The 27,938-nt window shown below is 43.3% G+C and overlaps 1 protein-coding gene across 2 annotated transcripts in view; it reads left to right on the top strand.

Annotated features, from left to right (window-relative positions):
- The first annotated feature begins 1,219 nt into the window (after window positions 1–1,219).
- SENP1 (SUMO specific peptidase 1) overlaps window positions 1,220–27,938 on the top strand; it is a 48,226-nt gene continuing 21,507 nt past the window's right edge. For both annotated transcript variants that reach the window (XR_012799968.1, XM_075591668.1), the window contains exons 1-11: window positions 1,220–1,365; window positions 2,778–2,961; window positions 4,107–4,278; window positions 4,888–4,991; window positions 5,074–5,327; window positions 5,954–6,008; window positions 7,151–7,189; window positions 7,279–7,363; window positions 9,366–9,509; window positions 10,618–10,749; window positions 25,500–25,703. Coding sequence is in view for 1 of the 2 variants with exons in the window: in XM_075591668.1 (XP_075447783.1) it covers window positions 1,332–1,365; window positions 2,778–2,961; window positions 4,107–4,278; window positions 4,888–4,991; window positions 5,074–5,327; window positions 5,954–6,008; window positions 7,151–7,189; window positions 7,279–7,363; window positions 9,366–9,509; window positions 10,618–10,749; window positions 25,500–25,703 (1,407 nt within the window). In the remaining variant the exon portion in view is untranslated. The remainder of the gene's footprint in view (window positions 1,366–2,777; window positions 2,962–4,106; window positions 4,279–4,887; window positions 4,992–5,073; window positions 5,328–5,953; window positions 6,009–7,150; window positions 7,190–7,278; window positions 7,364–9,365; window positions 9,510–10,617; window positions 10,750–25,499; window positions 25,704–27,938) is intronic.

The following is a 27,938-nucleotide window of genomic DNA, read 5'->3' on the forward strand; positions in this document are numbered from 1 at the left end:
TAAACCCTGGGAGGAGGGGCCACTAACCTCCAACCGTTAGAATGGTAACATTGGAGTATTTAACTATGTGTTTTGTCACATTGGATGTAACATTGGGAATTTTTGCCTTTTTGATGAAAAGAAATAGGTATTACCAAAATTCTCAAAGCTCCATTGCGTCACTTAGAGCGGTAAACACTGGTAATGTTGCATTCATTTCATGGATTTGATTTCTAGTGCCGACAGCTCAACGGATATATTCTCATATATTCCTCTCTGGTCCACTTTATATGCATTATAGGACCTTCCTTTTTTAATTGGGGTCCGTTTTTGCCTATTGAGTAAATTATTAAGAACACTTTTTATCGCATTTATTGGCAGTGCCTTTTTTCAGATTCAATTTAAACACCAACAATATCGGTATACAGTATGTGCAGCATTTGCATTGCCATGCATTGCATTGCCATCGATTTATAATGGTTGGTCTGCAATGCATTACAGTGATATATTTACATGTATGGTATGGTATGGTATCAAAGTAAATAACTACAGATAGATATAGCTTGGGTTATGCCAATGCTGGCTACATCTGTATTTACTACTCTATTACTGTACAATGTATTTTCCCTCCAATTGTTACATATTGCATTAACTTCTTACACCAAAAGTCGCCACATCAGAAGAGACCTGTGAGAAGGCACCATAATTTCATGTCTGACAAAATGTATAAGCTACAATAAACGATAAATATGCATCTAACCCAGGGATGGAGAAATCCCGGGCGCCTGAAATCCCCCACACACCCCTCGCGCCTGTGCTGTGCTCACTGATGACAGACCTGATTGACATGTCCAGTCACTGCTGCACAGCTCCGTGAGGACAACGAGGGATGGGCTAGTTTCAGTTGAGATATGAGTTGCTGTGGGTCACAGATACACACTGGTATACACACACTGTGACATCTGACTTGTGGGGATGGATAGCTGGAACGCCCCCTTCACACTGAGCAAAACGCAGGCTCCTAAGTATTTTAGATTTTTAGCCACCCTTGTTTCTAACCACAAGAGCATACACCATGTTCTCATTTTACTGGACTGCTCAAATAAGGGGGGGTTACTCGTTACACTGCTATACCGTTGGTCGGGGCATGATCACCCCCATATTCCCATTGAAGTTAATTCGAGTTTCCATCCAATTGTGCCCTGTTCTGCACCATCACAGTTTCATGAATAGCCCCATAGTCTGAACTTTTGAACTGTAAATTATTTGTAATGGTTAATTTTCTGTTTTATTTGTTCCTTTTCATGTAGTTTACACCTTTGCAACATAAAAGAAGTTTGGAGGGGTCTATCATGTACTCGCGTCATAAACCAGCTTTCTACAAAGGTAAAGTAAGTTTTGATGATGGTTGGCAGTGACGGATGTAAGTAATATACCCTGCAGAACAGGGCATTACTTGACCATAAATGCTCAGGGTAAAAGAGAGGACCTTAGGGCCTATAACCCACCGGGTAGTAATGGTCAGGTAATGCCCTGTCCTGAGGGGATAATTACTATTAGGCTAGATTTTGGGGTTTTATTATGCTAATACAACTATTTACTAAAGGGTCACTGTCCCCTGCTCTACCAACCCCCTCTCGCTCAATGGACGGCCAGGCCGACTGTACCCTCTCCTGTTACTCCGAAGGCCCACCCAACCGCAGCCCCCATTCATTTGCTCACTGCTTCTCTGTACGGCATCCGCTTCCCAACCCCCTGCCCGGCAGTAACACCTTCCCCTACAGTAGACCTCTGCTCAGCTGGACGGTCCTCCCTCGACATCTGCAAACTTGAGTCAAGAAATGCTGCTCTTTGATTTTGCATGGTGTCAATTCCTCCCCCCCCCCCTTCCCTAAAAAACAGGACATTTGTTGGGCCTTAAACTCTTCCAGGCATTAATGGCAGTTGCTTGGTAAAACAGTAGCTTTTTAAGAAGTGATACACAATCTATATTTTCTCTAACCAAAAGTTTGACTTTTAGTCAGTAATAATGTGCCCAATGCAAATGTTCACCTGCGATAACAACAAAAATGTAGAGCTGCAGTGTAGACTGTTTCCCCACCATTTTATCGGTTCTGCACAAACAAATCCTGCATTCCTGTCTGTGGCTATCCTTTTCAAAACTGTGGAACCCTTTAAATACCTATTGTGATTCCATGGAACCAATTACCTTTTTTTTGTTATTTTGAGGAAATCCAACCACCTAATGTATATAAAAATACTGTTATGAATGGGATTATTTTCTTCCGAATAAACGGTTTTCTATACCAGCGGTGCTCAACTCCACTCCTCAACCCCCCTCCCCACCGACAGGTGTGCTTTTAAGGATATTGCTGCTTCAGCACTGGTGACTCAATTAGGGCCTCAGTCCACACTTTTGGGGGAGGGAGTTTGTGAGGACTGGAGTTGAGCACCTCTGTTCTATATTGTACATAATTCATTATATTACAGGATAACATTCAACAACCTTTTCAAATATTGTAAAATAAAATGATTCGATATTGAAAAGTACATTTTTTTTCCTCAGGGAAAATCGAGTAACTTCCTGCAGAATCCAAGGGTATCATAGAATACAAGTTAACTTGGGCAACATTTGAAACAAAGTATTGCAAGGTTTTTGTAATTTTTATTAAGTGACATCTACATTTCTTAAGGTTGGCTATTTTTATGGATACTGAAATATAGATAATCTAAACAAAACACTGTTAAAATGCTCAGCATCACTGTATGTTCTTGTGTCTCCTTGTTTACCCTCTTAGAAATGTCATCAACTGAAAATCACTTGGCTTCGGGGGACAATGCAATATTCTCACAATCTACCAAAATTGTTCAAGAGAAACTAGCCAGCAGCAATGGTCACTCCCATCTTATTCCAGCAACGTGCATCTTATCGCAGAAACAAAGAGCAACCAGGAACGTTAACATGGAACCCCGAAAAATGAGGTATGCCCTTTCAGTGGCTTAGTGCAAATGAGCAAACTGTAAACTTTAATAATGCTACTACTGCAATCTGAGCAGACCATTTAAAAATAAATAAATACTGTTTTTATTAATTTCGGCTCCGGGAACCCCCTGCTTTCAGAGACATATACCTCCGTAGGGGCTGTTTGTAGCAGCTCCAGCTGCCTAGCGGGTGTTCTCGTAATGGCGGCATTTAAAGCTTCCGCTGGCCAATAGGCAGTTGTGACGCAATTCGGTGTGGCTTCCTCTTGGCCCACGCGATCTGACCCTCAGAATAGAGATACTGGCATCCCATACGGAGATAAGTATCTTGGGAAGCGGGGTCACCAGAGCTGAAATGAATGGGGTTCAGCTCCGGAGACCCCCTGCTGCAATCCTATATATAAAAAAACAGCTGCTTTGATATCTTAATGCAGCAGTGCACATACATTATAAATGTATGTAAAGTTTTCTTTTTGATATAGTTAAATAGTGGGGATATAAAATGACACATTTAGTTAAAGTGTAAGATAATTTGGTGGTATTTTTTTCAGTTAAAACTGCAACCACTCGCGATGCTACTTATAAAAAAAATCTACTGTGACGGTACATGCAACTACAACCAAGACCCCCCCCCCTTGCTCCTATATAGACAGTTCAGCAATACTAAAACATATGTAATGCAGTACATGCAAGTAAAAATAAAAAGCCTCTAAATATGTCTACTCCACTCTGTAACGGAAGGCAGCCGTAATGAAACGCTCTCATTCTGTTTGAATTGATACAACCTGCAAAGCATGACTGGCGAAATCGATCCTTACCTGAACCATTTCACAGCAGTACATTTTTTTGTAGGCCTATGCTTTAAAATTGTGTTAGCAATCTTCTACCTAAACTTTACAGTTAAGCTTGGTTTTCCTGTCCAAGGAACATGTTTATCATGCATTTATGCACGCTTCCTTATTCCTTAATGCTGTTCTTATTAAGCCATGAATTATTACTTGCCCCCAGATATTCCTTAACTCTTTCCCTGACCACAACCAGTACTGATAATTGGAAGATGGGTTGTTCTCAGGTTGTTAATGTGCTTTTCTCGTTTTGAGCTGTGGGAAGTGTTTTTATTTAACAGTACTGTTTTTGTTCCACAGTGGACCTGTAAATGCTGTTGTTGGAAAGCCAAATCATTCTCACACTTCTGCTTTTGAAAAGTCCTTCCCAATTAAGAACACTGCAGGTTCGTCCCTATGGAGTGGATCATGTCGCCGGAGTCTTCGAAGTCCCAAAAAAATGCAGAGACGATATCTCAGTACAGTGGAAGAAGTTAGTGAATTTTCTAAATTTAGTTACAGTGAAGAGAAAAAATATGCACATTTTTCAGTTGCCTTCTATTAGATCGCAACGCTCAATGGCCTTTTTTATTTTTGCATTTATTTGCACTATGTATTCAACTTTTAGTGATCAATGTATCTTGATGCACTTAAAAATACTAATATACTTCTGGGATGCTAATTTATTACTGCAAGAACAGTATTAATGGAGATGTACTGTGGTACTTTTCGTTCCCTAGCAAGGATTTATTTGATGAGATTGACCACCAACCGTAAAGTGCACAGCTATCCATTATTATAACCTGACATCTCTTACCCTAATATTTATTGAAGAATGACATTCTCCAACTACTGTAAGCCCAGTAATTATGTGCGCTGTAGGTAGCCAATGAGCAGGAAGTCATTTGAGTGGAATAAAACATGCTGCTTCCTTGCCAATTGCTTGTTACCGGTGCAATCATAGTATATATTTTTAGACTAAGTATTACTTAAATAATACACATTTTAAAAAAATTCCTCTTGAACATGTGCATCTTTTGCTTTAGTATTTTTTCCATGTTTATTAAATGCGTTTTCTTTCTTCTCGCACACATTTATACAGACGGTACGCCATGAAGAGAAAGAAATATATAGACAATTGCTTCAGATGGTCACGGGGAAAACCTTTTTGACCTCAAAGTCAACATCTGTTCTCCCTCCACAAATGTGAGACATAAATGTATTAGAATGCACACTGGGTTTTTGTGTTCGTTTTTGAACCCTTTAACTGGAAATTCTTTACTTGCAGATCTCGGTGCTTGACTTCCAGTAATAGTATTTCTGGGCGAACTGTTGCTTCAAGTCAGAGTTTACTGGAGTCTTGTAGTTCGGATACAGAACCTGCTTACCAGCCATCATTCAGTTACTTGCAGCCATCATATGAAATGTCAGAACCACCATTAAGTGACACCACTCATTTTAAACGCAGCTGTGAAACTCGAGGCCCTAACAATCGCCAGCTCTACAAAGAAAATGTCCCTGCTAGTCCACTGCAAACTCAAGGTTAATGACCTGTTTCACTGTATTCTGTTTGTATTTGTTGCATACTTCATAGTAGACCAATTCAGTGTTTTTCTATTTTGGTTGAGGCATAGCAACAGTTTTACTTTACAAAACGTGCGTTGTACACTTGCAAATTGCCTACAAAATGCTTCAAAACTATAGACATTTAAGACATTTGCTAAAGAAGAAGGAAGGAGCCTCTGCTTTTACTTGATTGGGTGACGTTTGGTCTCCCTTTCTTTGAAACATTACTTACTAGCAATGTCCACTTACATGTGTTGGATTTAATGCAAGTGACATGAATTTCACACGAATGGCCTGTAGTTTTTAATTTGCAGGTTTCGATATACATATTCCGGAGGGGGAGCGGGTATGGGAGACACTAGACTATAACTGTTTTCTCAATTTTCAAGGTCACAATTTTGGAAATTGAAAACTCAGTTGTTTTCATGGCAGAGCTTTCTATTGGGGTATACCAGGACTGGGCAGCAAAAAGGTTGTAGGAGATCGTGAGCATGACATGACTCAATACATATTCCTGTAGGTTTACGCCACAAAACATGCAATTATGTTGCAATATGAATGTATTCAAACTAATTTGTGCTGCCTTTCATTTGTGTTTTCAGGTTCAGATTCGGCCATTATAATTGATTCTGTTTCCAGAGCACAAGAACCACCTAGGTAATCTATTGGGATTTTATTTGTTGGCTAATACATGCATTTAAGCTAGATTTAGGAACAAGTGAGAGACTTGTCTCCTCCATTCCACATGTAGTACATTTTCTAGTGGTATACCTTTTGGTGTATGCAGCTTATACTCCAGTCAGTTGCGGCAGGGTAACTCATGCAAGAGCCTATATATTAACAGTTAGAGAAAAATATGTATGAGTTGTCTTTCAAAGGAGTTTTTTAAGAGAGTGCTAGAGAGAAGTGTGGTTATGGTTTTAACCAATGCTGAGCAAATGTTAACAGTATAGAGCAGTATTGATGAGATGACCGTGTTAAGTAGTCTGTGGGTGGAGGAGTGGCTCATTGAGTGAAGACACTCAAACTCCATTTCATTGTTTACAGGGTAACCTGGTTCAACTCCTTGTCACCTTGGGCAAGTCACTTTATCTCCCTGTGCCTCAGACACCAAAAACCTATGTCATCTGGGCAGGGACTGTCTGTAACAGTCTTATTTGCTGCGTACCATGTACTATACAGTCCTTGTTAAGCGCATTGGGAGAAAAGCGCTTTATATGTAATAGTTATTATTTATTGGTATTATTAAAGACACGTGTATAGAATGGTGAGAGTGGGTATTGGTTACAAGAGCAGTCAATGGAATTTGGGGTGGGGGGGGAATAGTGTGAAGAAAGTGTAGAGGATATCTGAGAAATAACATTTGTCACAGTAATGTAAAGGAGAAAGGGATTATTTATAAGTGAAGGAAAACCGGTAAGTTAGAGTAGTGATCCTCCTTGTAAATACTTGGACATTTCCATTCCAGGTGACAAAATGAGGAAGATGCACAAAAGTGCTTTAGCTCATGGAACGGGGAATAGAAATATCTAAGAGGAGTAAGAGGGGACTGCAAGAAATGTCATGGCTTAGTTTGAAAGATGCAGGGAGGTGTTTTTTAATTTATTTAAAGGTTGCAGATCATGGCCTCACTATCCTTTTTACATCTGAGATGCAAGTGTCATCATGGGAGACAGTAGCATCGAGAGCGGATTAAAATGAATTTAGAGCAAATTTTGCTCGTAAGAGGAAACATGCGTTATGGTTTTAGATTTCAAAATGACAATATTATGTAATCCTTTTTTCTTTTTCTTGTTTAGTCAGCCTTTCTTCCGTGCCGAACTTTGGATTAAAGAACTGTAAGTAAAATGTTACTTGCTCATAATGATCTTTATCTTCTACACATTTGTTTCACTTCTTCTTGATGATCAGTTGTTGTTGTTTTTAGTACCAGCCTCTATGATTCAAGAGCTCGAGAGAGAAGGCGACAGATAGAAGAACAAAAAGCACTAGCATTACAGCTTCAAAAGCAGGTACATTTGTTTGTTTTTATTCTATTTTGCTTAAATTCACCTATGCTTTGCAAACATTTGGAAGACAGACCGTTCCTGGGTGGAGTGACTGTGGTCTTGAGCTTTCTCCATCTGTGTACTTTATCGCTATCGGACAGTGGAACGGTGGAACTCCAAATCCTTAGAAATGGTTTTGCAACCCTTTCTAGACTGATGAGCATCAGGAACTATTTTTGTAAGGTCCTCAGATTTCTTTTTATCATGGTGTGACGCCCCCCCCCCCCACCCGTGGGTTTACTAGTGTACTACAAGGGGTTGATGGTGAGCAGTCCATCCAGTGGTGGCAGAGGTACCGTGTTACAAGTGGTATGAAAGAGGAAGCATAGAGTTCTGGGAGTTGGGTTCCAGCATGGTAGAAGGCGAGGAGCCTCAGGGAGTAAAGGTAGGAGATAGGTTCCCCAAAGTATAGTATAAATCAGGCCCCCCTTTTTATTGTGTTGCAGTTAGCGACAGTGCTCCATCAATTAGGACCGATAGTTTGGTCACATGAGGAGAGCATGTCCAAGTAACGGCATGCCTCAGTGAGAAGAGCAGAGCAGAAAAGTCCCAAGGATGTCTGAGGAACGACCCTACAAGCCGATCCCTATCCACAGTATTTGGTACCCCCCGAGGAAGTGGCAGTTCCAGTACAGGAAAGTAACAGTAACGTTACACAGAACAGGCCAGGATCTCAGCAGGGGCTTGCAGTAAACGGAACCATAAGGATGTTGCTAACAAGAAAGGGCCCGGTCCACAAGATGAACTGGGAACAGTAAGAAGTAAATGCACCTCCCATGAGTGTTGAGTGTTAAGAGGGAGCACTTAGAGAAGAGCTGTGTCAAGAATGATTGCAGTATGGATGAAATAAAGTACAACAATATCAATCTAAAAATGTAATGGCGACGGCAGTATTCCCAAGCATCTGAACATGAATAAAGATTGAAGTTGTACTATAAAAACTCCTGCTGAGCATCTTTTTCCATCGCCTAGCCGACTACAGACCGCACCCTGAGACAAGGTAAATAATTGCTGATGTCACACACGCGCAACTAGCTCAATGTAACCTCCTTAGTAAACTGAGCAGGGAGGGTTACAGTGGCATGACCTGTTTCCACACACCTGTATGGTGAAGACCAAACTCACAACGTTTCTGATCTTTATATAGGGTGGTCCCTCACAAACTGACTCGTGAATATCTACGTGGTTATAATTATCCCCTTTAATTTAGCTGATAAAACCAGGGTGTGTTTTACTTTTGCACATAGACAAACAATGAATAATGAATTGTCAGGCTAATTCATACATCATTTTGTTTCAAAATATATGGTTAATATAAACCTTGTGTAAGAAAATACTGGTTTTGATTCATGAAGGTTATCGTGGAAAAACTATGGAATTTCTGTAATTATCATTGGGGTTCACAAACGTGTGTGTGTGTGTGTGTGTGTGTGTGTGTGTGTGTGTGTGTGTGTGTGTGTGTGTGTGTTTAAGAGTTGAAATCTTTCCATTTTAATAAAGGAAAAATGGTCTGATCGATCTTCTGTTTCGTACACAGTTTACCTGCTCAGTTTAAACCAATAGGATGTGACACAGTCCTTCACAATATAATCTGACTTTTGGTACACTATTGAGTATTTAAGAATAAAGCAAAAATTATATTGCTGCAGACATAAAAAGTGAAGGCTTTGTTAACACAAACGTAATTGATGCAATGGTGAATGAATTGGATGGTTGGAAGTGCTGGCAATATTAAATGCTCAGAATTTGATTTCATGGTTGCATAAAGCTATTAGAGAAAATAAAACCTTATTCAAATAAAGAAGTTGATGCATTTTTCAGATTAAAAAAAAAATTACAATTCTTTGCACTTAACTAATAGTCTCCTATATTTGTTGAAAAACATTCAACGTTATGTAAAAATTATATATAATTGTGTGTTTTGCAACTGTTCTAAAACTTTTTTTTATTTTATTCCAATGTTTAGAGGTTGCAGGAACGTTTTGTGCAAGGCAATGTAGATTTACATCTCCGTGTACCTCTTGAAAAAGAGATACCGGTTACATTACGTCAGAAGCCGGAGGATAGATTTCTGCAATTAGAGGAGGAAGAATTTCCACAACTAACACAGGTAATTTCTTCTGTTCCTCTATGCAGTAGTTTCCACCACAATCGTCAGATATAATTTGTAAATGAAATATTTAATACTAGATTGATAAATATATTGCTCTCATAGAGGAGTTCTCTTCTTTTTATTCTGTGACACTAGAGCAGCGTGAGGTTCGCTGCAGGGGGGGTGGGGGCGCGGGGTTTACAGAGGCTTCCCGAAGGCACTTAAATGAATGCCGGGGGAGCTGCAGGACCTCTGTAAACCTTACTTACCTTGATTCAGACGCTTCTGGTAACACGTCGCCATGGCAACATGGCGTCAAATGACGCCACAGGGTTATGTCACGTTGCCGTGACGGCATGGCGCCAGGACGTCTGAATCAAGTTAAGAGGGGGGGCACGAGGAGAAGGGGAAAGCCAGCAGGGGGGCGCAGGGGAAAAAGTTTGCGCCCCCCTGCACTAGAGAGAGAGACTTGCTTGCATCTGTGCGGTTTTCTCATTAGAAGTAATGCTTTGGTTAGGTTTTATTTAAATGATTTAGAAAGAAGATTTGAGGAAAAAGATGAATTATAGTGGACATTAACATATGTGCACTGTCTATAAGGAAAATTCTTTGGGGATTTTTGAAGTTGTTCCCATTAACCATGTCTAAACCAGGGGTTCCAGTCCTCAAAGCCCACCAACAGGTCAGGTATTAAGGATATCCCTGCTGTAGCACAAGTGGCTCAGTCTTTGTTTTCTCAATATTAATTTCTTTAAGGATGCTAAATTCTCGTTTTCCTGCCTCCATAGCCCCCCCCCCGTGCTCCCCGTTCCATGATGTGTAAATACCTTGTAACGCACACTTATCCAGGCTCTGCATTAGAAGAAGCTCTCTGAAGGCGTCTTAAAGGAGGGAGGGGGTGAGACATGCTATGAGTTTGGCAGCAGAATGCCTCTAGCAATCCTGGTTACAATGGGGATAATCATGGCTTCGGTTAAGAGTTGAGACTTTTTTTTTTAAGTATAACTAATTATGCATTTATTCAGTGTTCTTGCTATTTATTACCTGATACTGCTTCTATCATGTATAAACACATTAAGAGAGATCTATCTAATCTCAATATATATATATTTTTTTTATATATAAGGAAATGGAGAGAGAAATTAAGTGCGCTCTTTATGGTGGGAACCAAGATCAAGTTTTAAGTGACGGTTTTCGGTTAACAATCACTCGTAAAGATATCATGACTCTCAATAGTCTCAACTGGCTTAATGATGAGGTAAGTTTACACTGCTGTATCAGGTGCCATTTTCTGATTGAAGTACTTATAGGTTTATTGATTCCATTTTTATTTAGAATTATATAGACACACAATCCCTGCAAGGTCTAACCCCAACACCCACTGTGTGTGTGTGTGTGCCTGTCTCAAAAGGAGTGCTACTAGGAGTGACCAAATGTATACAACGAAAGACAACAATTCCCAATGCTACATCCAGTATGACAAAATATATATAGTTAAATACGTAACTTTTTATCTTCTCACAAGTAAGGGTAATTTAGTTCAACTTTTTGGCCAAAGCGTTCTAAGCCTGCAGCCACGTCCCTGCATGACCGCTATGCAAGTCCTAACACTACCTGTGATAATTCTCCCTAACTTCTACAGTGGAGGGAGAAATGTATCAATAGACCAGTCTTCCACCGGTGCATGAAAAAAATCCTGCTACTTAAAGTGGGAGAGGAGTGAGCTTAAAACCAGGGAGGGGGGGTCACTAACCTCCCTGGGTTTAAGCTCACTCCTCCCCACTGTTTAAAAGAGCGTTTTTTTCACAAGTAGTGTTAGGACCAGCGTTAGTGGTCATGCCGTGACGTGGCTGCAGCCGTATAGTGTTTTGATCAAAGAGTTTAACTAAATGACCCCTCTGAAAATATAACCATTTATGTATTTAACTATATATCTTTTGTCATATTGGATGTAGCATTGGGTATTTTGTCTTTTGTTTAGAATGAAATAGAAATAGCAGTGTCAGTCCAGAATGGAATCATTTGTAAATCCGTATCGGCGACCTGAGGAAGAGAACTCCTCGAAAGCTGCTCTTAATTTTTAGTCCAAATAAAAATGGTATCCCCTAATACCGAAGTACTCATTTGCTCTGCACTATCTTTATTTTGAAAAGAGTGGTTACAGTTCTGAGTTTGAATATACTACCTTAAAACAAAATCTTCAACCATATTACGTGAATCTGATAAAGGGGTTTAATTGGGGGAAAGGATTGAACCTTCACAGTATTAATAGTAATTGTACAGTATATCAGTCCTCAAAGATCAGCCTTTCATATGACACTTTCTGCTGTATATTTCAAAGTAAAACTCCATATGGTTATACTGCTAGGTGGGCTATTAAAGCTTGGCACAGAATAAATATTCATGAGGAACTAACACTTTTTAACGTTGTTTGACAAAAACATTGACATCTGCTAATAATTATTCACACTGACACTTTAAATTGTGGGTGTGGGATTTTATGAATATTGAGGGTAAACATTTTTGTTCATCACCAGCACTGAACTTCTATTTTAGGTCGGAGAGGGCAGTAAACGCACTTGGGTTTTATTTTTTTAACGCTCTTGGTGATTATGGCTATTCTGTGAATTTTAGTACCAGTAACACAAACCAATAGGATTGTTTTGCATAGATATGCTTGTGGTAACTGTGTATTAATGAGAAAATTAGTTATGTAGAAGTGTTTAGATATTCTGATATCTGCTATAAAGGTAAACATATTGGTGTATACCTTTTTTATAACCATAAGTTAAACGCTTTTAGCAGCATATGTTGCTTTATTACCACTAGTAATGTGCCGAGATTTTGCTTTACTGCAGTTTCAATCAAAGTTTATAAAAGTGTGAGAAACCACAAAAAAACGTAGATCTAATTTTTGGAGCCAAATGTTCGATCAATATTTTTCCCTATTGATCAACATTTACATTTTTAAATTGGCAGCCCCATGACTTTGTTAAACTAAACAAAAACTTAGTGGAAAGTGGTACCACTAAGGTATTTCGCACTCAATTCTCCTCCTCACTTTTAAAGCTTTACACTCTTCTGCCCTTCCTTACATCTCAGCCCTAATTTCTCGCTATGCACCATCCCGACTCTTGCGTTCCGCTCAAGGATGTCTTCTCTCTACCCCCTTTTGTATCTAAAGCCCTCTCCCGCCTTAAACCTTTCTCACTGACTGTCCCACACCTCTGGAATGCCCTTCCCCTCAATACCCGACTAGCGCCCTCTCTATCCACCTTTAAGACCCACCTTAAGACACACTTGCTTAAAGAAGCATGCGAATAGCACTGTGGATTATACTAGACACATGATACATATTGCTTGGCCCCCTGCAGACGCACTTACCAGAACTCCATCCTACTGTCTCTGTACGGTCTTCCTACCTACCAATTAGACTGTAAACTCCTCGGAGCAGGGAGTGTTCTTCCTACATGTTACTTTTATGTCTGAAGCACTTATTTACATGATCTGTTATTTATATGATTGTCACGTGTATTACTACTGTGAAGTTTTTTTTTTTTTTTTTACCCCTCTCTCTCGACAGGTCAATCCTAACACTTGAAGCAGCTCTACGCTGTTGGTGTTTAGGAGGGACAGGGTCGCTAGCTTATGTATAGGCAGGTACAGGTAGGTATGTAGGCAGGAAACTACAGAGTGAGTTTTATTTTTTGTATTTTTCCGGAGAGGTGACTGTCTTCCTTGTGAAACAAAGGGGTGTTTTCCAACTACTGTATACAGGTTGTTAGCACTGCTGCTGTACAGCCTGTGTTAGGGGAACCGATTGTGGCGGAGTTCAGCTTGGAGTAGTTAATTATTTCACCTTCAGGCTTGCTCATTGGAAGTAGGTCAGTATGAGTATTTGCTGGTTTCCTCTGTTGGAGATGGAAATTTGGCAGGGCAAGTTTTGGCAGCAGCAGTCTCGTCAGAACCCAAGTATTTATCTTTCTCCAACATGCAAATCCTCATGCTACTTGCTTCTGCTGCTTCATCCATGGCCTCTTCCTCTGAAAGTTTGTACACTGCAGTGTCTGCTGTTGTAGTGTTGCTCTTACTGAGCCTCTACCCTTCTCCTCCTCCCCCCCCTTTTTTTTCTCTCTTCACATTGTGGATGGAAATTGGCGGTGGAGTTAGGAACACAAAGAAAATGTAGAGATATGCTATAAACCTCCAAATATCTGTGAGATGGAGGAAGCCAAAATACCTTTGTAAATGGAGATGGCATCAAAACTAGGCCATATTTGCATAATTGCTGATTTTAATTATCCAGATATAGACTGGGACAATGAGATTAGCATTACAACAAAAGGAAACCGTTTTTTGGGGGTGCTTAAAAGACAATTACATAACCCAATGTTTTGAGGAACCAGCCACGAAAGGGGCAATACTAGATTTGGTAATATTAAACAATGTAGAAGTAATAACAAATATACATGTCTGGCAACATTTGGGAAAAAGTGATCATAACAAGATCTCATTTGAAATAAATCATCAAAAACCATGTTACATTGGTTCAACAATAACCTTTACATTTTAGAAAGGCAGGTTTTAATAAACTGAGGAATAATCTACAAGGCATAAATTGGGATGATTTTGCAGGGAAAATGTGGAATATAAATGGGCAGTCTTTAAAACAGTTTGAAAAGCACACTTCGTGTATACTCTTGGGTAATACATCTACAGCAGGGCCCCAGTCATGCGGCAGGTTTCGTTCCAAGGACCCGCCAAAAAGCGGATCCGGCGTTTTCGTTATGTGCGCATGCGCAGACCGGCAATGCGCCGTTCTACGCATGTGCAACTTCGGCAAAGCTCCTCATTCTGCGTATGCGCGACCCCGGACCGGCTCGTTCTGCACATGCGCAACAATGGCGGCCCCCTCTCGGTATCGGCGGATCGCCGAAAAGCGGGGTGCCGAGAAGCGGGGCCTTCCTGTAAAAGAAATACAGCTAAACCCCGTGATAGTGTGACCTGCTACAACGTGGATCCACTTATAACTCGGTCTGAGCGTGGTTCCCGTTTTTAAAATGCTACGCTGCATTTTTTTTTTTTAAATATAAATATTCAATGCTTTATCACTAACAGACACAAGGGGGGAGAGGGAGAGACACACACACGGGGGGGGAGAGAGACACACACACTGGGGGGAGAGAGGCGCACACACTGGGAGAGAGAGACACACACAGGGAGGAGAGAGACACACGGGGGGAGAGAGACACACACGGGGGGAGAGAGACATACACGGGGGGAGAGAGACACACACGGGGGGAGAGAGACACACACGGGGGGAGAGAGACACACACGGGGGGAGAGAGACACACACACGGGGGAGAGAGACACACACACGGGGGAGAGAGACACACACACGGGGGAGAGAGACACACACACGGGGGAGAGAGACACACACACGGGGGAGAGAGACACACACACGGGGGAGAGAGACACACACACGGGGGAGAGAGACACACACACGGGGGAGAGAGACACACACACGGGGGAGAGAGACACACACACGGGGGAGAGAGACACACACACGGGGGAGAGAGACACACACACACGGGGGAGAGAGACACACACACACGGGGGAGAGAGACACACACACACGGGGGAGAGAGACACACACACACGGGGGAGAGAGACACACACACACGGGGGAGAGAGACACACACGGGGGAGAGAGACACACACACACGGGGGAGAGAGACACACACACACGGGGGAGAGAGACACACACACACGGGGGAGAGAGACACACACGGGGGAGAGAGACACACACACACACGGGGGAGAGACACACACACACGGGGGAGAGACACACACACACGGGGGAGAGACACACACACACGGGGGAGAGACACACACACACACACGGGGGAGAGACACACACACACACGGGGGAGAGACACACACACACACGGGGGAGAGACACACACACACACGGGGGAGAGACACACACACACACGGGGGAGAGACACACACACACACGGGGGAGAGACACACACACGGGGGAGAGACACACACACACACGGGGGAGAGAGACACACACACACACGGGGGAGAGAGACACACACACACACGGGGAGAGAGACACACACACACACACGGGGGAGAGAGACACACACACACACACGGGGGAGAGAGACACACACACACACACGGGGGAGAGAGACACACACACACACACGGGGGAGAGAGACACACACACACACACGGGGGAGAGAGACACACACACACACGGGGGAGAGAGACACACACACACGGGGGAGAGAGACACACACACACGGGGGAGAGAGACACACACACGGGGGAGAGAGACACACGGGGGAGAGAGACACACAGACACACACGGGGGAGAGAGACACACAGACACACACGGGGGAGAGAGACACACAGACACACACGGGGAGAGAGACACACAGACACACACGGGGAGAGAGACACACAGACACACACGGGGGAGAGAGACACACAGACACACACGGGGGAGAGAGACACACAGACACACACGGGGAGAGAGACACACACACACACACGGGGGAGAGAGACACACACACACACACGGGGGAGAGAGACACACACACACGGGGGAGAGAGACACACACACACGGGGGAGAGAGACACACGGGGGAGAGAGACACACACACGGGGGAGAGAGACACACACACACACACACACACGGGGAGAGAGACACACACACACACGGGGAGAGAGAGAGACACACACACGGGGGAGAGAGACACACACACGGGGGAGAGAGACACACACACGGGGGAGAGAGACACACACACACACGGGGAGAGACACACAGACACACACGGGGAGAGACACACAGACACACACGGGGGGAGAGAGACACACACGGGGGGGAGAGAGACACACACGGGGGGGGGAGAGAGACACACACACACGGGGGGGGGAGAGAGACACACACACACGGGGGGGGGAGAGAGACACACACACACGGGGGGAGAGAGACACACACACACGGGGGGGAGAGAGACACACACACGGGGGGGAGAGAGACACACACACACGGGGGGGGAGAGATACACACACACGGGGGGGGAGAGAGAGACACACACACACACACACGGGGGGGGAGGGGAGAAAGAGATACACACACAGGCTGGGATTCCCCAGAGTCAGAATACATTTTTAGCGGGCTGATAAAAGGTTGGAAATTAGTGAGGTACAAAGTACAAGAAAGAGAGCAGCACTCAAAGGGTCAGGTGAGGAAAGGCCGTGGGGGCTGAAGCTTTGTTCCCACTAAATTAATATCCACTTTTTGCACCTGAAATGCAGTGATGAGCTTTACCTTGCCAGGAGAAATCTTCGAGTTTTTTATTTTTTATATACAGTCGCCTCACATTGTGGCCGCAGTGCTGGAATCATTGCACCTCCATACTTTCCTGGTATATTTCTTTTAGCCCACTAAGGTATTTCATACTCAGGGCATGCAGAGAACAGCGCTAATAGCAATCTCGCCATTTTCCGGCTAAAAACAGCCGAAAATGGCGAGATTTGAAAAAAGCGCCATTTTTTTTTTCCCATTGAAATTCGCCGCGCGGCTGGAGAGTTTCTAATCTCTCCAGTTTTTTTTTCTGCCATATGCAGAGAGCCGCGATCGCCATCTAGTGGCTGTTCGCGCCAAAAAAATGGCGCGATTTTCAAAATTTTTCCTCTCCACCAAGAAGCTGGCGCTCCGCGGCCGGTGGAGGGGAAAAAAAAAAAAAGCGATTTTTTCCCCACTAGTTTCAACAGCGCTTATAGCGCTGATTGAAACTCTCCATATGCAGAAAGGCTTGTAAATGCAGTTTTCTGCCCTTTCTGCATATGGAGAAAAAAACTCTCCAAAAAAGCTAAAATTTTTCCCCCTCTCCAATTCTAAAATTCGCTGCTCTCTGCATGAGGCCCTCAATTCGCCTCCTCACTTTTAAAGCTTTACACTCTTCTGCCCCTCCTTACATCTCAGCCCTAATTTCTCGCTATGCACCTGCCCGACTCTTGTGTTCCGCTCAAGGATATCTTCTCTCTACCCCCTTTGTATCTAAAGCCCTCTCCCGCCTTAAACCTTTCTCACTGACTGCCCCACACCTCTGGAATGCCCTTCCCCTCAATACCCGACTAGCGCCCTCTCTATCCACCTTTAAGACCCACCTTAAGACACACTTTCTTAAAGAAGCATATGAATAGCACCGTGGATTATAGTAGACACATGATACATAAAGCTTGGCCCCCTGCAGACACACTTACCAGAATTCCCTCCTACTGTCTCTGTACGTTCTTCCTACCTACCAATTAGACTGTAAACTCCTCGGAGCAGGGAGTGTTCTTCCTACATGTTACTTTTATGTCTGAAGCACTTATTTACATGATCTGTTATTTATATGATTGTCACGTGTATTACTACTGTGAAGCGCTATGTATACTAATGGCGATATATAAATAAAGACATACATCTTTTTGTATGAAACTGAGGTGGGCCACGGTCTCTGGGTTGGCTAGTATCTTATTACAGTGGAAGTGTTCATGGTACTGCTGCTTTGTAGAAGACCCTACGTGGTGGAAACGGGTCGGAGAAGGATGGTAGATGAAGGCAGCTTACACTGAAAGTAGCTATATAATTAAAGTGTATTCTGTGTTTTTTTACAAGATCTTTAAAGCCTTTGATGTGGTCCAAATGACTTAAATGTTCAGCAATGTCATGACACATGTACAGGCTGTCCTCGTTTTACGACATTTCGTTTTATGACGAACGGCTTATCCGACGCTAGTCAATGCATCCCTATGGCCCGTTTTACGACGCCCGGACGGCTTATCCGACGCTCTTACGACGCTTTACAAAATTCCTACAATTGCCCAATCAGAAGGCTGCAGGTTAGGGAAATCATTCTGAACAGTCTGTGTGAAGGTTTAGTGGTGTATTTTAGGCCCTAACCATGTCTGATAAAAGCAAAAAGCAAAGTGCTGTTACTCCAAAAAGTATTAGAAAATCTATTACTTTGGAGACCAAACAAAACATAATAAAGCGCTCTAAGAAAGGAGAGACGAACACAGAAATTGGACGTGCCTTGGATATACCTCGCACAACTATTGTGACAATAATAAAAGATAAGGCAAGAATCTTGGAACAGATCAAGGGCTCAGCACCTATGCAAGGTACAACAATAAGGCAACGTGTTGGGCATATTGCTGAGGTAGAAAAACTCCTCATCATATGGCTGGAAGATCAATCCCAGCGTCATGTACCTATTAGTTTAGCCTTAATTCAGGCCAAGGCTTTGAGTCTTTATGAGGACATTAAGCACCAGCATGGAGAAGGGACCACTGAGGAAACGTTCACTGCAAGTAAGGGCTGGTTTATGCGGTTTAAAGAGAGGACAAACTTGCATAACATTAAAGTGACCGGTGAAGCTGCTAGTGCTGATGAGGAGGCAACTAAAACCTTCCCTGTTACATTGGCCAAAATTATAGAGGACGGTGGCTATTGCGCATGTCAAGTGTTCAGTGTTGATGAGACTGGGCTCTACTGGAAGAAAATGTCCAGTAGAAGCTACATTGCAAAAGAGGAAAAATCTATGCCTGGTTTTAAAGTTGCAAAGGACAGGCTGACTCTTCTGCTTGGATCAAATGCTGCAGGTGATTTCAAGCTAAAACCTTTGCTTGTTTATCATGCAAAAAACCCTAGGGCATTCAAGGGTTATGCAAAGAGCATACTTCCAGTGATTTGGAAGTCCAACCGTAAGGCATGGGTAACAGGGAGCCTTTTTGAGGACTGGTTCCAGCATCAATTTATCCCAGCTCTGCAATTATATTGCATAAACCAGAATCTTGATTTTAAAGCATTGCTGCTCCTTTGACAATGCTCCTGGCCATCCCGTGTACCTGGATGACCATCATCCAAACGTCATGGTGGTTTTCATGCCTCCCAACACCACCTCATTGATACAGCCGATGGACCAGGGGGTTATCGCATCTTTCAAGGCCTACTACCTTAGGCGAACATTTGCCCAGGCCATCAGAGCAAATGATGTGGAAGGAGATTCAACGTTGAAAGAATTTTGGAAGGGTTACAACATTCTCCATGCAGTAAGAAACATCGGAGAGGCATGGAATGAGGTCAAACAATCCCATTTAAATGGAGTTTGGCGTAATTTGTGCCCTGATTTTGTGTCAGATGTCCAAGGCATTACAGAGACTGTTGCAGAGGTTACAGAAACTGTTGTGCAAATGGCCAGAGATCTCAACTTGGAGGTGGAAACCGAGGATATTGAGGAGTTGCTCGCCTCACATTCTAACAAGTTGAGCAATGAAGACCTCATGCAATTAGAAGAGCAAAAAATTGCTGAAGAGGCCCACCAATCTGCTGAAGTGGCACAGCCACGTAAATCTTTGTCAACCAAAATGTTGGCTGCGGCATTCAAGCACATTGATAGTGCACTGGTCATATTTGAGGAAGTTCAACAGTCAGTTGTGGAGTGTCCAGCCAAATCAGCTGCTATAGAGAGATCTACACGCAGAAAAGGAAAGGATATGTCCAGACTTCATTGAAGAAATTCATCAAGAGGCCCAAACCTTCAAGTCCACCTACATCACCTCCAAAAAGTCCGTTGTCTGTTGTACAGAATACAGTATAGTTTTATTTTTATAGTTTTGTTTTACAGTTCTGGAATCAATAAATATAATGTTTACATCATAATCTATGTGTGTGCTGCATATCTTATTGCTTGAGTAACATTTTCTGTGTATTTTAGCATTAAAAATGCCTTCAGGAACGGAACGTTTGATTTAAAAACGGTGTTCCTATGGGAAAACGGGTTTCGCTTTACGACGCTTCGCTATCGCTATCATTTTGAGTAACGCATTGCGTTGGATAACTGCGTACCGCCTGTAGATCCATTCTCCTGCATCTTATGAAGACCTTTTCCCCAAGGTTTCTACCTTGGGTACTGACCTGTCATAGAGTTCTCCGAAGTGCACAGTTGCTCTCTGAGCTTCTCTATATCGTCGAGGTGCGTCTGCTCGTACAGGGTGCTCCCAACTCCGCACGAATACCGTCGTGTGTCTCTTTCCGTGTGTGTGTCTCTGTCTCCCTGTGTGTGTCTCTGTCTCTGTGTGTGTGTGTGTGTCTCTCTGTCTCCGTGTGTGTGTGTCTCTGTCTCCGTGTGTGTGTGTGTCTCTGTGTGTGTCTCTGTCTCCGTGTGTGTGTCTCTGTCTCCGTGTGTCCGTTATCAATAAAGATTTGAATAGATGTTTAAAATAAAATTAAAAAAGCAAACATCTATTCAAAGCTTTATTGGTAATGGACACACACACACACACACACAACACCCCCTGCTGTGATGGCTGACCCATGGTGTCGGATCCCCTGCACCTTGCTCCGAGTAAATTCTGATCACGGAGGCCATTTTCCCCCGCGATCCCGGTTATAACGCGATCTAATTATGTGGACCCCCGAGCACCACGTTATAACTGGGTTCAGCTGTACGTCTAAACCAATGTGGCTAAATAAACAGGTAGGGGAAGGAATAAAAAGTAGAGTCGGGCATTTAGATTTAGTCAGAAGGGACAGAGGCATCATATCAGAATTATAAGGAATGTAACAAAAGTTGCAAAACGGCAATCACATTAGCAGAAAATTAAAAAAGGATTGAAATAGAAAGTAAGATCAACCCTAAAGTTATTTACGTATCTTAATAAAAAATTAGAAAAGAAAATATAGGACCATTTCAATGTGAGATGGGCAGGCAAATGATTGGAGATGAGGAAAAAGTAGAGGTATTAAATAAGTTCTTTGCCTCTGTATTTACCAATTGAAATAGTAGTGCCACAGGAGGGATGGCACAACCTTTATATTAATGAACAATTTTTTAACTTGGGAAGAAGTTCATAAGCGGCTTAATTAAAGTAAATAAGGCACCTGACCCCGATGGCATACATCCAAGAGTTTTTAAGGAGCCAAGTTCAGTAATAACCAAACCATTACATTTAATATTCAAGAACCCAAAAAACGACAAAAGGGGTGCACAGTCCCAATTACGCCATTAAGTAGGCAGTGAGTGTACTGGTGAACCGGTAATGTTCTCCAACAGGATAAAAAGACCTGCTGAAATTGAGAGCTACCAAATAAGAACGATTAACCCTAGTGTAAAACTGTATTACAAAAATACATGCAGGCAATCACAATTGTACTTACAAAATATCCATTTAAAGCGAGCCTCGAGTGGTAATATGGGGACTTTTTAACTATTGAATTATTATTATCATTATTATTATTATTAATTATTGACCTTGAGGTTGGCATCGAGAGCAAAGTCTCCATCTTTGCTGATGACACTAAATTGTGTAACGTGGTCGAATCGGAGCACAATGTAATTTCTCACCAGAAGTACTTGGATAGACTGAAAACTTGGGCAGGTAAATGACACATAACCATGCATTTATCTGTATTAAAGCTTATGTGTTTGGGAAACAAGAATAAACAGACAATTTACACATTAAATGGGGATAAATTAGGAGATTCCCCGAAGGAGAAGGATTTAGGAAAGCTTGAAGACAGCAGGCTTAGCAATGGTGCCCAAAGTCATGCAGAAAAGTTCTTACTTTGCATTAAACAGGGAATGGATGGAAGGGAAGTACAGCAGGGCCCCAGTCATGCGGCATGTTCCGTTCCAAGGACCCGACGCAAAGCGAAAATCGCTGGAAAGCGGATCCAGTGATTTTTGATATGTGCACATGCGCAGACCGGCAATGCGCTGTTCTACGCATGTGCAACTTCGGCAAAGCCCCTCATTCTGTGCATGCGCGACCCCGGACCGGCCCGTTCTGCGCATGCGCGACATCGAACCGGGCCGTTCTGCGCATGCGCAACAATGGCGGCCCCCTTCTCGGTATCGGCGGATCGCAGAGAAGCGGGGCCTTCCTGTAGACATATTATTCCCCTCTTTAAAGCATTAGTTAGGCCATACCTTGACTAGGGAGTACAGTTTTGGGTACCACTCCGTTATAAAGGACATTCTGGAACTAGAAAGTGCAGAAAAGAGCCACCACATTGATAAAGGGGATGGATAATGTGATTTATGAGGAGAGGCTAGCTAAATTAGATTAGTTTACATTAGAAAGAGGCATCTAAGAGGGGATATGATAACTATATATAAATATATTTAGGGACAATACAAGGAGCTTTCCAATTAACTATTCATCCCAAGGGCAGTACAAATAACACAGGGTTATACCTTAAGGTTGGAGGAAAGGAGATTTCACCAGCAACAAAGGAAAGGGTTCTTTACACCAGCGTTGCGCAAACTGTGGGGCGCGACCCCCCAGGGGGGGCGCGACACTGCCGACGGGGGGCGCGGGGTTTACAGAGGCCCCGCGCGCTTCCCGAAGGCACTTAAATTAAGTGCCGGGGGAGCTGCAGGGCCTCTGTAAACCTAACTTACCGTGGCTCCGGCGGCTTCCTCCCTGCGGCGCCATGGCAACGCGGCGTCAAAATAACGCTACGAGGTCATGTGACGTCACGTTGCTATGGCAACGTGACGTCATTACGCCGGAGCGCGGGTAAGTTGGGGTTGGGGGGGGCGCGGGAGCGAGGGGACAGCCGTCAGGGGGGCGCAGGGAAAAAAGTTTGCGCCCCCCTGCTTTACACTAAGGGCAGTTACAATGTGGAATTCATTACCCATGGAGACGGTGATGGCAGATACAATAGATATCATCAAAAAAAGTTGGACATCTTTTTATAAAGGAACTACAGGGATATACCAAACATGGGAAGGATGTTGATCCAGGGAGTAATCTGATTTTCCAATATTTGGAGTCCGGAAAGAGTACATTTTTCCCATTATGAGATCATTAGATGATGTCATTGAGGTTTTTTTGTTTGCCTTCCTCTGGGTCAATATACAGTCAATATACTGTAAATACAAATATAGAATAAGTATCTGTCTAAATTTAGCATAGGTTGAACTTGATGGATGTACGTGTTTTCTATGAACTTAATCTACTATGTAACTACGTACGCACATCTATATGCACACATACATATACTGTACGCGTGTGTATGTATGTACAAATACACACACACGTATTTTTATATTTGTGTGTGTGTGTGTGTATGTATATGTGTATATATATATATATATCTATATATATCTATATATTTATGTATCACTTTTTTTTTTTTTTTTTTTTTGCTAGAAGTCTTTTATTATAAAGAGTTTTTGTTTTTCAATTAATGAGCCACCAGTTTAAGGCTATTGACTTAATAATCATAGCCAAATTTAGCTTTTTGTCAGTGGCCTAGGACAGTGGTGCGCAAAGTTGGGGGCGAGATTTTTCTGGGGGGGTGCTGCGTTGCAGGGGCTCCGCGCTCTTCCCCCCCCCCCCCCCAAGGCATTTAAATTAAATGCAGGGGGTTCGCTTTAGGCCCCTGGAACTCTAAACTTACCTTGTCTCTACCGGTGTCAGGACTCCATGGCAACGCAGCGTAATTTGACATCACAAGCGTCAAATGACGTCGCGGGTCACATGACCCCGCCACGTGAGGTCAGGGGGACGGTGCGCGCAGAGGAGCGCAGCAAAAAAAGTTTACGCACCCCTGACCTAGGATATGCAACTTGGTGCTAGCAGTGAGCTAGGTTTGTTCTTAAAGTTTTCATAATATAAAGGAACTTTGAACCTCCCCTCAGTAATTGTACACGTTGTAGTACAGCAAACTGTTTAATGGAGTAGTGCTGGTTTTTATATTAGGGGCTGCTGCTGGTCTATGGTGTTTTAGAAGCCACCTCTGCTGCACACATCACCACTACCCATGTATTCCTTTTCATTATTATCATAATCCTCCACCTTTGTAGTTATATAGGTATGTTGTGTAATATTATGTACTGCTTTACCTGAGGCTAAAATGTAATTGCCTCTCCACCCCCCCTTTTCTGAGCATGTCTGAGACTGACTAACTTCACAGGTAGTCCTGCTGGCGCTCTTCCACACCCACAGGAAGAGAGGCCTGTCCAGTCACGTCCCTGCCCGCCCCATCCTCAGCAGAGTCTTTGTGTGCTTAGTTTGGCCTTGATGACTGCTCTCCCATAAGCCACTTCAAATTGTGCCAGTGACTTATACTGTTTTTTTTTTTTTTTTTTTTTTTTTTTTTAAACCCGTTCCACCCCAGGTAAAAATGTCCTAATTCTGTTATTTATCTTTGTACTAGAAAGGTGCTGCTTAATTAGTACTACTTTTTTTGGGGGCGGGGAGGTGGGGGGTGCAGAGATTTCCTCTGAGGTCCTACTCTTTTTCCTGCTGCTGCCACAACCACAATGGCCAGCACTGTGCCACGTTCCCACGCCCCCTCTGTTGCCAATATAACTATTAATAATCTATATGTACAGATGTAGCCAGACTTAACTGTTTTCGATACCGGGGCACACTATCCCCGGAGCTGCGGCTTTAAGCTTTATCAGCCATGTTTTCGAAGACTCGAAGTCTTGCTTATTTGTATGTCTAGTCCTGGTGACACTCCCAATGCAGAAACTCCTCTTTCTGTGCACACACGATTCCTGCCTGCTCCCTTCACTGCTCGCGCCCCACCTTACCTCTTAGGTCGGCATCAAATGACGCTGCAGGGTTATGTGACGTGACCACGCTGCGTTGCCATGGTGGTTGCCATGGTGGTGGGCGTCACATGACCCTGCGGCGGCGTGACGCCACGTCGCCATAGCAACGCGTCACACCAGCCATCTGAACCTCTAAGTTCAGTTGCAAAGGCCTCACGTGATCCCCAGTCCTATGCAACCGCCCGCGCCCCCCCCCCAAGAAAAATCCTGCGCACCCCTGCTTTATACTGTAACTAGTTGTAAAAAAGATGGTTTTCTGTTTCAGTTTAGACTAGTTCTAACACATGCTCTGAAATTATCTTCTGACTTATTAGTATTTATGAGTTTCTCAATTTGGTTGTTTTGTTTTTGTTTTGTTTTTCAACAGATCATAAATTTCTATATGAATCTCATGATGGAACGAAGTAAACGAAAAGGCTTACCAAAAGTCCATGCATTCAATACATTTTTTTTCACAAAGTTAAAAACTGCTGGATATCAAGCAGTGAAAAGATGGACAAAAAAGGTGGACATTTTCTCTATGAATATTTTATTGGTACCTATTCATCTTGGCGTGCATTGGTGTTTGGCAGTAAGTAAGAAATTGCATTTAAATTATATTGGTTTTGTTATTTGCTATATGTTTTATTTAGAATAACTTGGTTAGAGGGACAGTCCGAACAAGCCGGTTGACGACAGCGAGTAGACTCATTGCTTTGGCGCAAATGGCTGGTTAGTAATAATAATAGCATGTTTTTGTATAGCGTTGCTAGTTATACGTAGCGCATTACAGAGACATTTTGCAGGCACAGGTCCCTGCCCCATGGAACTTACAATCTGTTTTTGGTGCCTGAGGCACAGGGAGATAAAGTGACTTGCCCAAGGTCACAAGGAACCGATACCGGGAATTGAACCAGGCTCCCCTGCTTCAAACTCTCAGTGCCAGTCAGTGTCTTTTACTCACTGAGCCGCTCCTTCTCCCTAGTATAGGACCACACTTTAGTGTTGAGAGGCGCAAATGACAGTTTGCATGTATGTCATTGAAATAACGACTCAACTGGTGGAGCCGGAGGCATATCTATTCCAATTTAAATGAGCTCTACATGGGCGTGTACACGTTAATTGGCAGCCGTGTGTTGGCATTCAATATATACCTGATTCAGCATAGGTGGCTCAATTAGTGGGTCAGTCATAATGACGGACTACTGATTGAGCCATCTGTGCTGAAGCAGGGATATACTGAACCTGAACCAGATGGTGGCACTAGAGGACTGGAGTTCACCACCCTTTGACTATACTAAAAGTACCCAGCTTTTGCAGTATTCCTTTTCTAGAGCCATGTCTGTAATTGCTGCTCTATTGATGCCCAGATCGTGGTAGAGTTGCACTAGTGTACACTGTTCCTCACCTTTACCAATACCGCTTTGATGTTAACAAAACCTCCATGTTCAAACCCTAAACCCCAAGGGTACTTGGGAAAGTAAATTACGTATGTGTTATAAAATCAATAGTAGGATAGATTTGTGTATTTTTGGCCTCCGATGACTAACCTATGGTGATGTAATCCTATTGTGGCAAATAAAACAATTGCCACATGGGTGGTTTTCTGGGTGCGCTCACAAAGTAATCTGTCAGAGCATTATTGGAATGTTTAGAGCAGCGGTGCGCAAACTGGGGGGCGCACCCCCCCAGGGGGGCGGGAGATTTGTCTGCGGGGGCTATGGCGGTTGCAGAGACCCCACATGACACCGCAGCGTCATTTAACATGGATGCACGAGACCCAGGGCAAGCATGACAGAGGGAAGCAAAAGTTTGCACTCCTCTGGGTTAGAGCCTCCTTTTTGAATAAATTGGAGCGTGGTTAAGCTCAGCTGGACCCCTGGTTCCAATGATATATTTAATGCTCTCTTGCTGCCTTTCACCATTATCACCTAGCATACAGTGCTTCCACTGCAGCAAGGGATTCTGGGAAATGACATGCAAATTAGCACACCTTTTGCCTGAAATCAATTTTTACATGGAACCCTTATAAGCTAATGCTAGCTGTTAACACAGCTTTTAAGCACATAGGCTAGGGAGAAGGAGTGGCTCAGTGAGTAAAGACACTGTCTGGCACTGAGCAGGGCAATAGTGTTCCCTAGAACACGGAGAACTGGGGCTCAAAATAAAATGGGATTCACTATAAAGAAAGAGACTACTGGTATAAATCCAGAATCCTTTCTACTGTATGATGCAATGTAGTATACAATAGGAAAAAACCCTTTGCAAGCCTTGACAATAATAGTCCTTAGAGGGTACTTATAGAGGATTTAGCATTTGAACTGCGGCCATCAGACCATATATGTATTCAGACGCATAGACATAAGCCTCTAGTACAATATACAAGTCCAGCAATAAATGGAATGATACTCACAAATAGATGAATAATGATTTGTCACTCCCTAGTGAGAACCGCAGCAGCAGGAGTTTCTTCACTTGCAGGGTTCAAATCCTTTTTGCAGTTCGTTGTCTGTGTGCAAACGTTGGAGGGTGATAGCCTAATCTTTCTCTGTTGGTTAAGTCCACGCTAGCGCTGAGCGGGTCGAGCGGGCGGCGCTTGCGGCGGGAAATTACATATATAGATATATGTAAGTCCCCGCTCTTGCGCGTGCACACACAAGCTCAGCCGCGATCGGCGTGTAGGTAAATAAAAAATCTATACTTACCCGGACGCTCAACTACCCGCAATGCCCCCCGCGTGCGTACAAGCCGGACACCCGGCAGTCATGCTTAGAGCTCTCTCCAAGCATGAGCGCGTTAAGCGCCAGGGGGGACTTAGCCTTAGGCA

The sequence above is a fragment of the Ascaphus truei genome, chromosome 3 (genome assembly GCF_040206685.1).
Source record: "Ascaphus truei isolate aAscTru1 chromosome 3, aAscTru1.hap1, whole genome shotgun sequence".
Taxonomy (NCBI): Eukaryota; Metazoa; Chordata; class Amphibia; order Anura; family Ascaphidae; genus Ascaphus; species Ascaphus truei.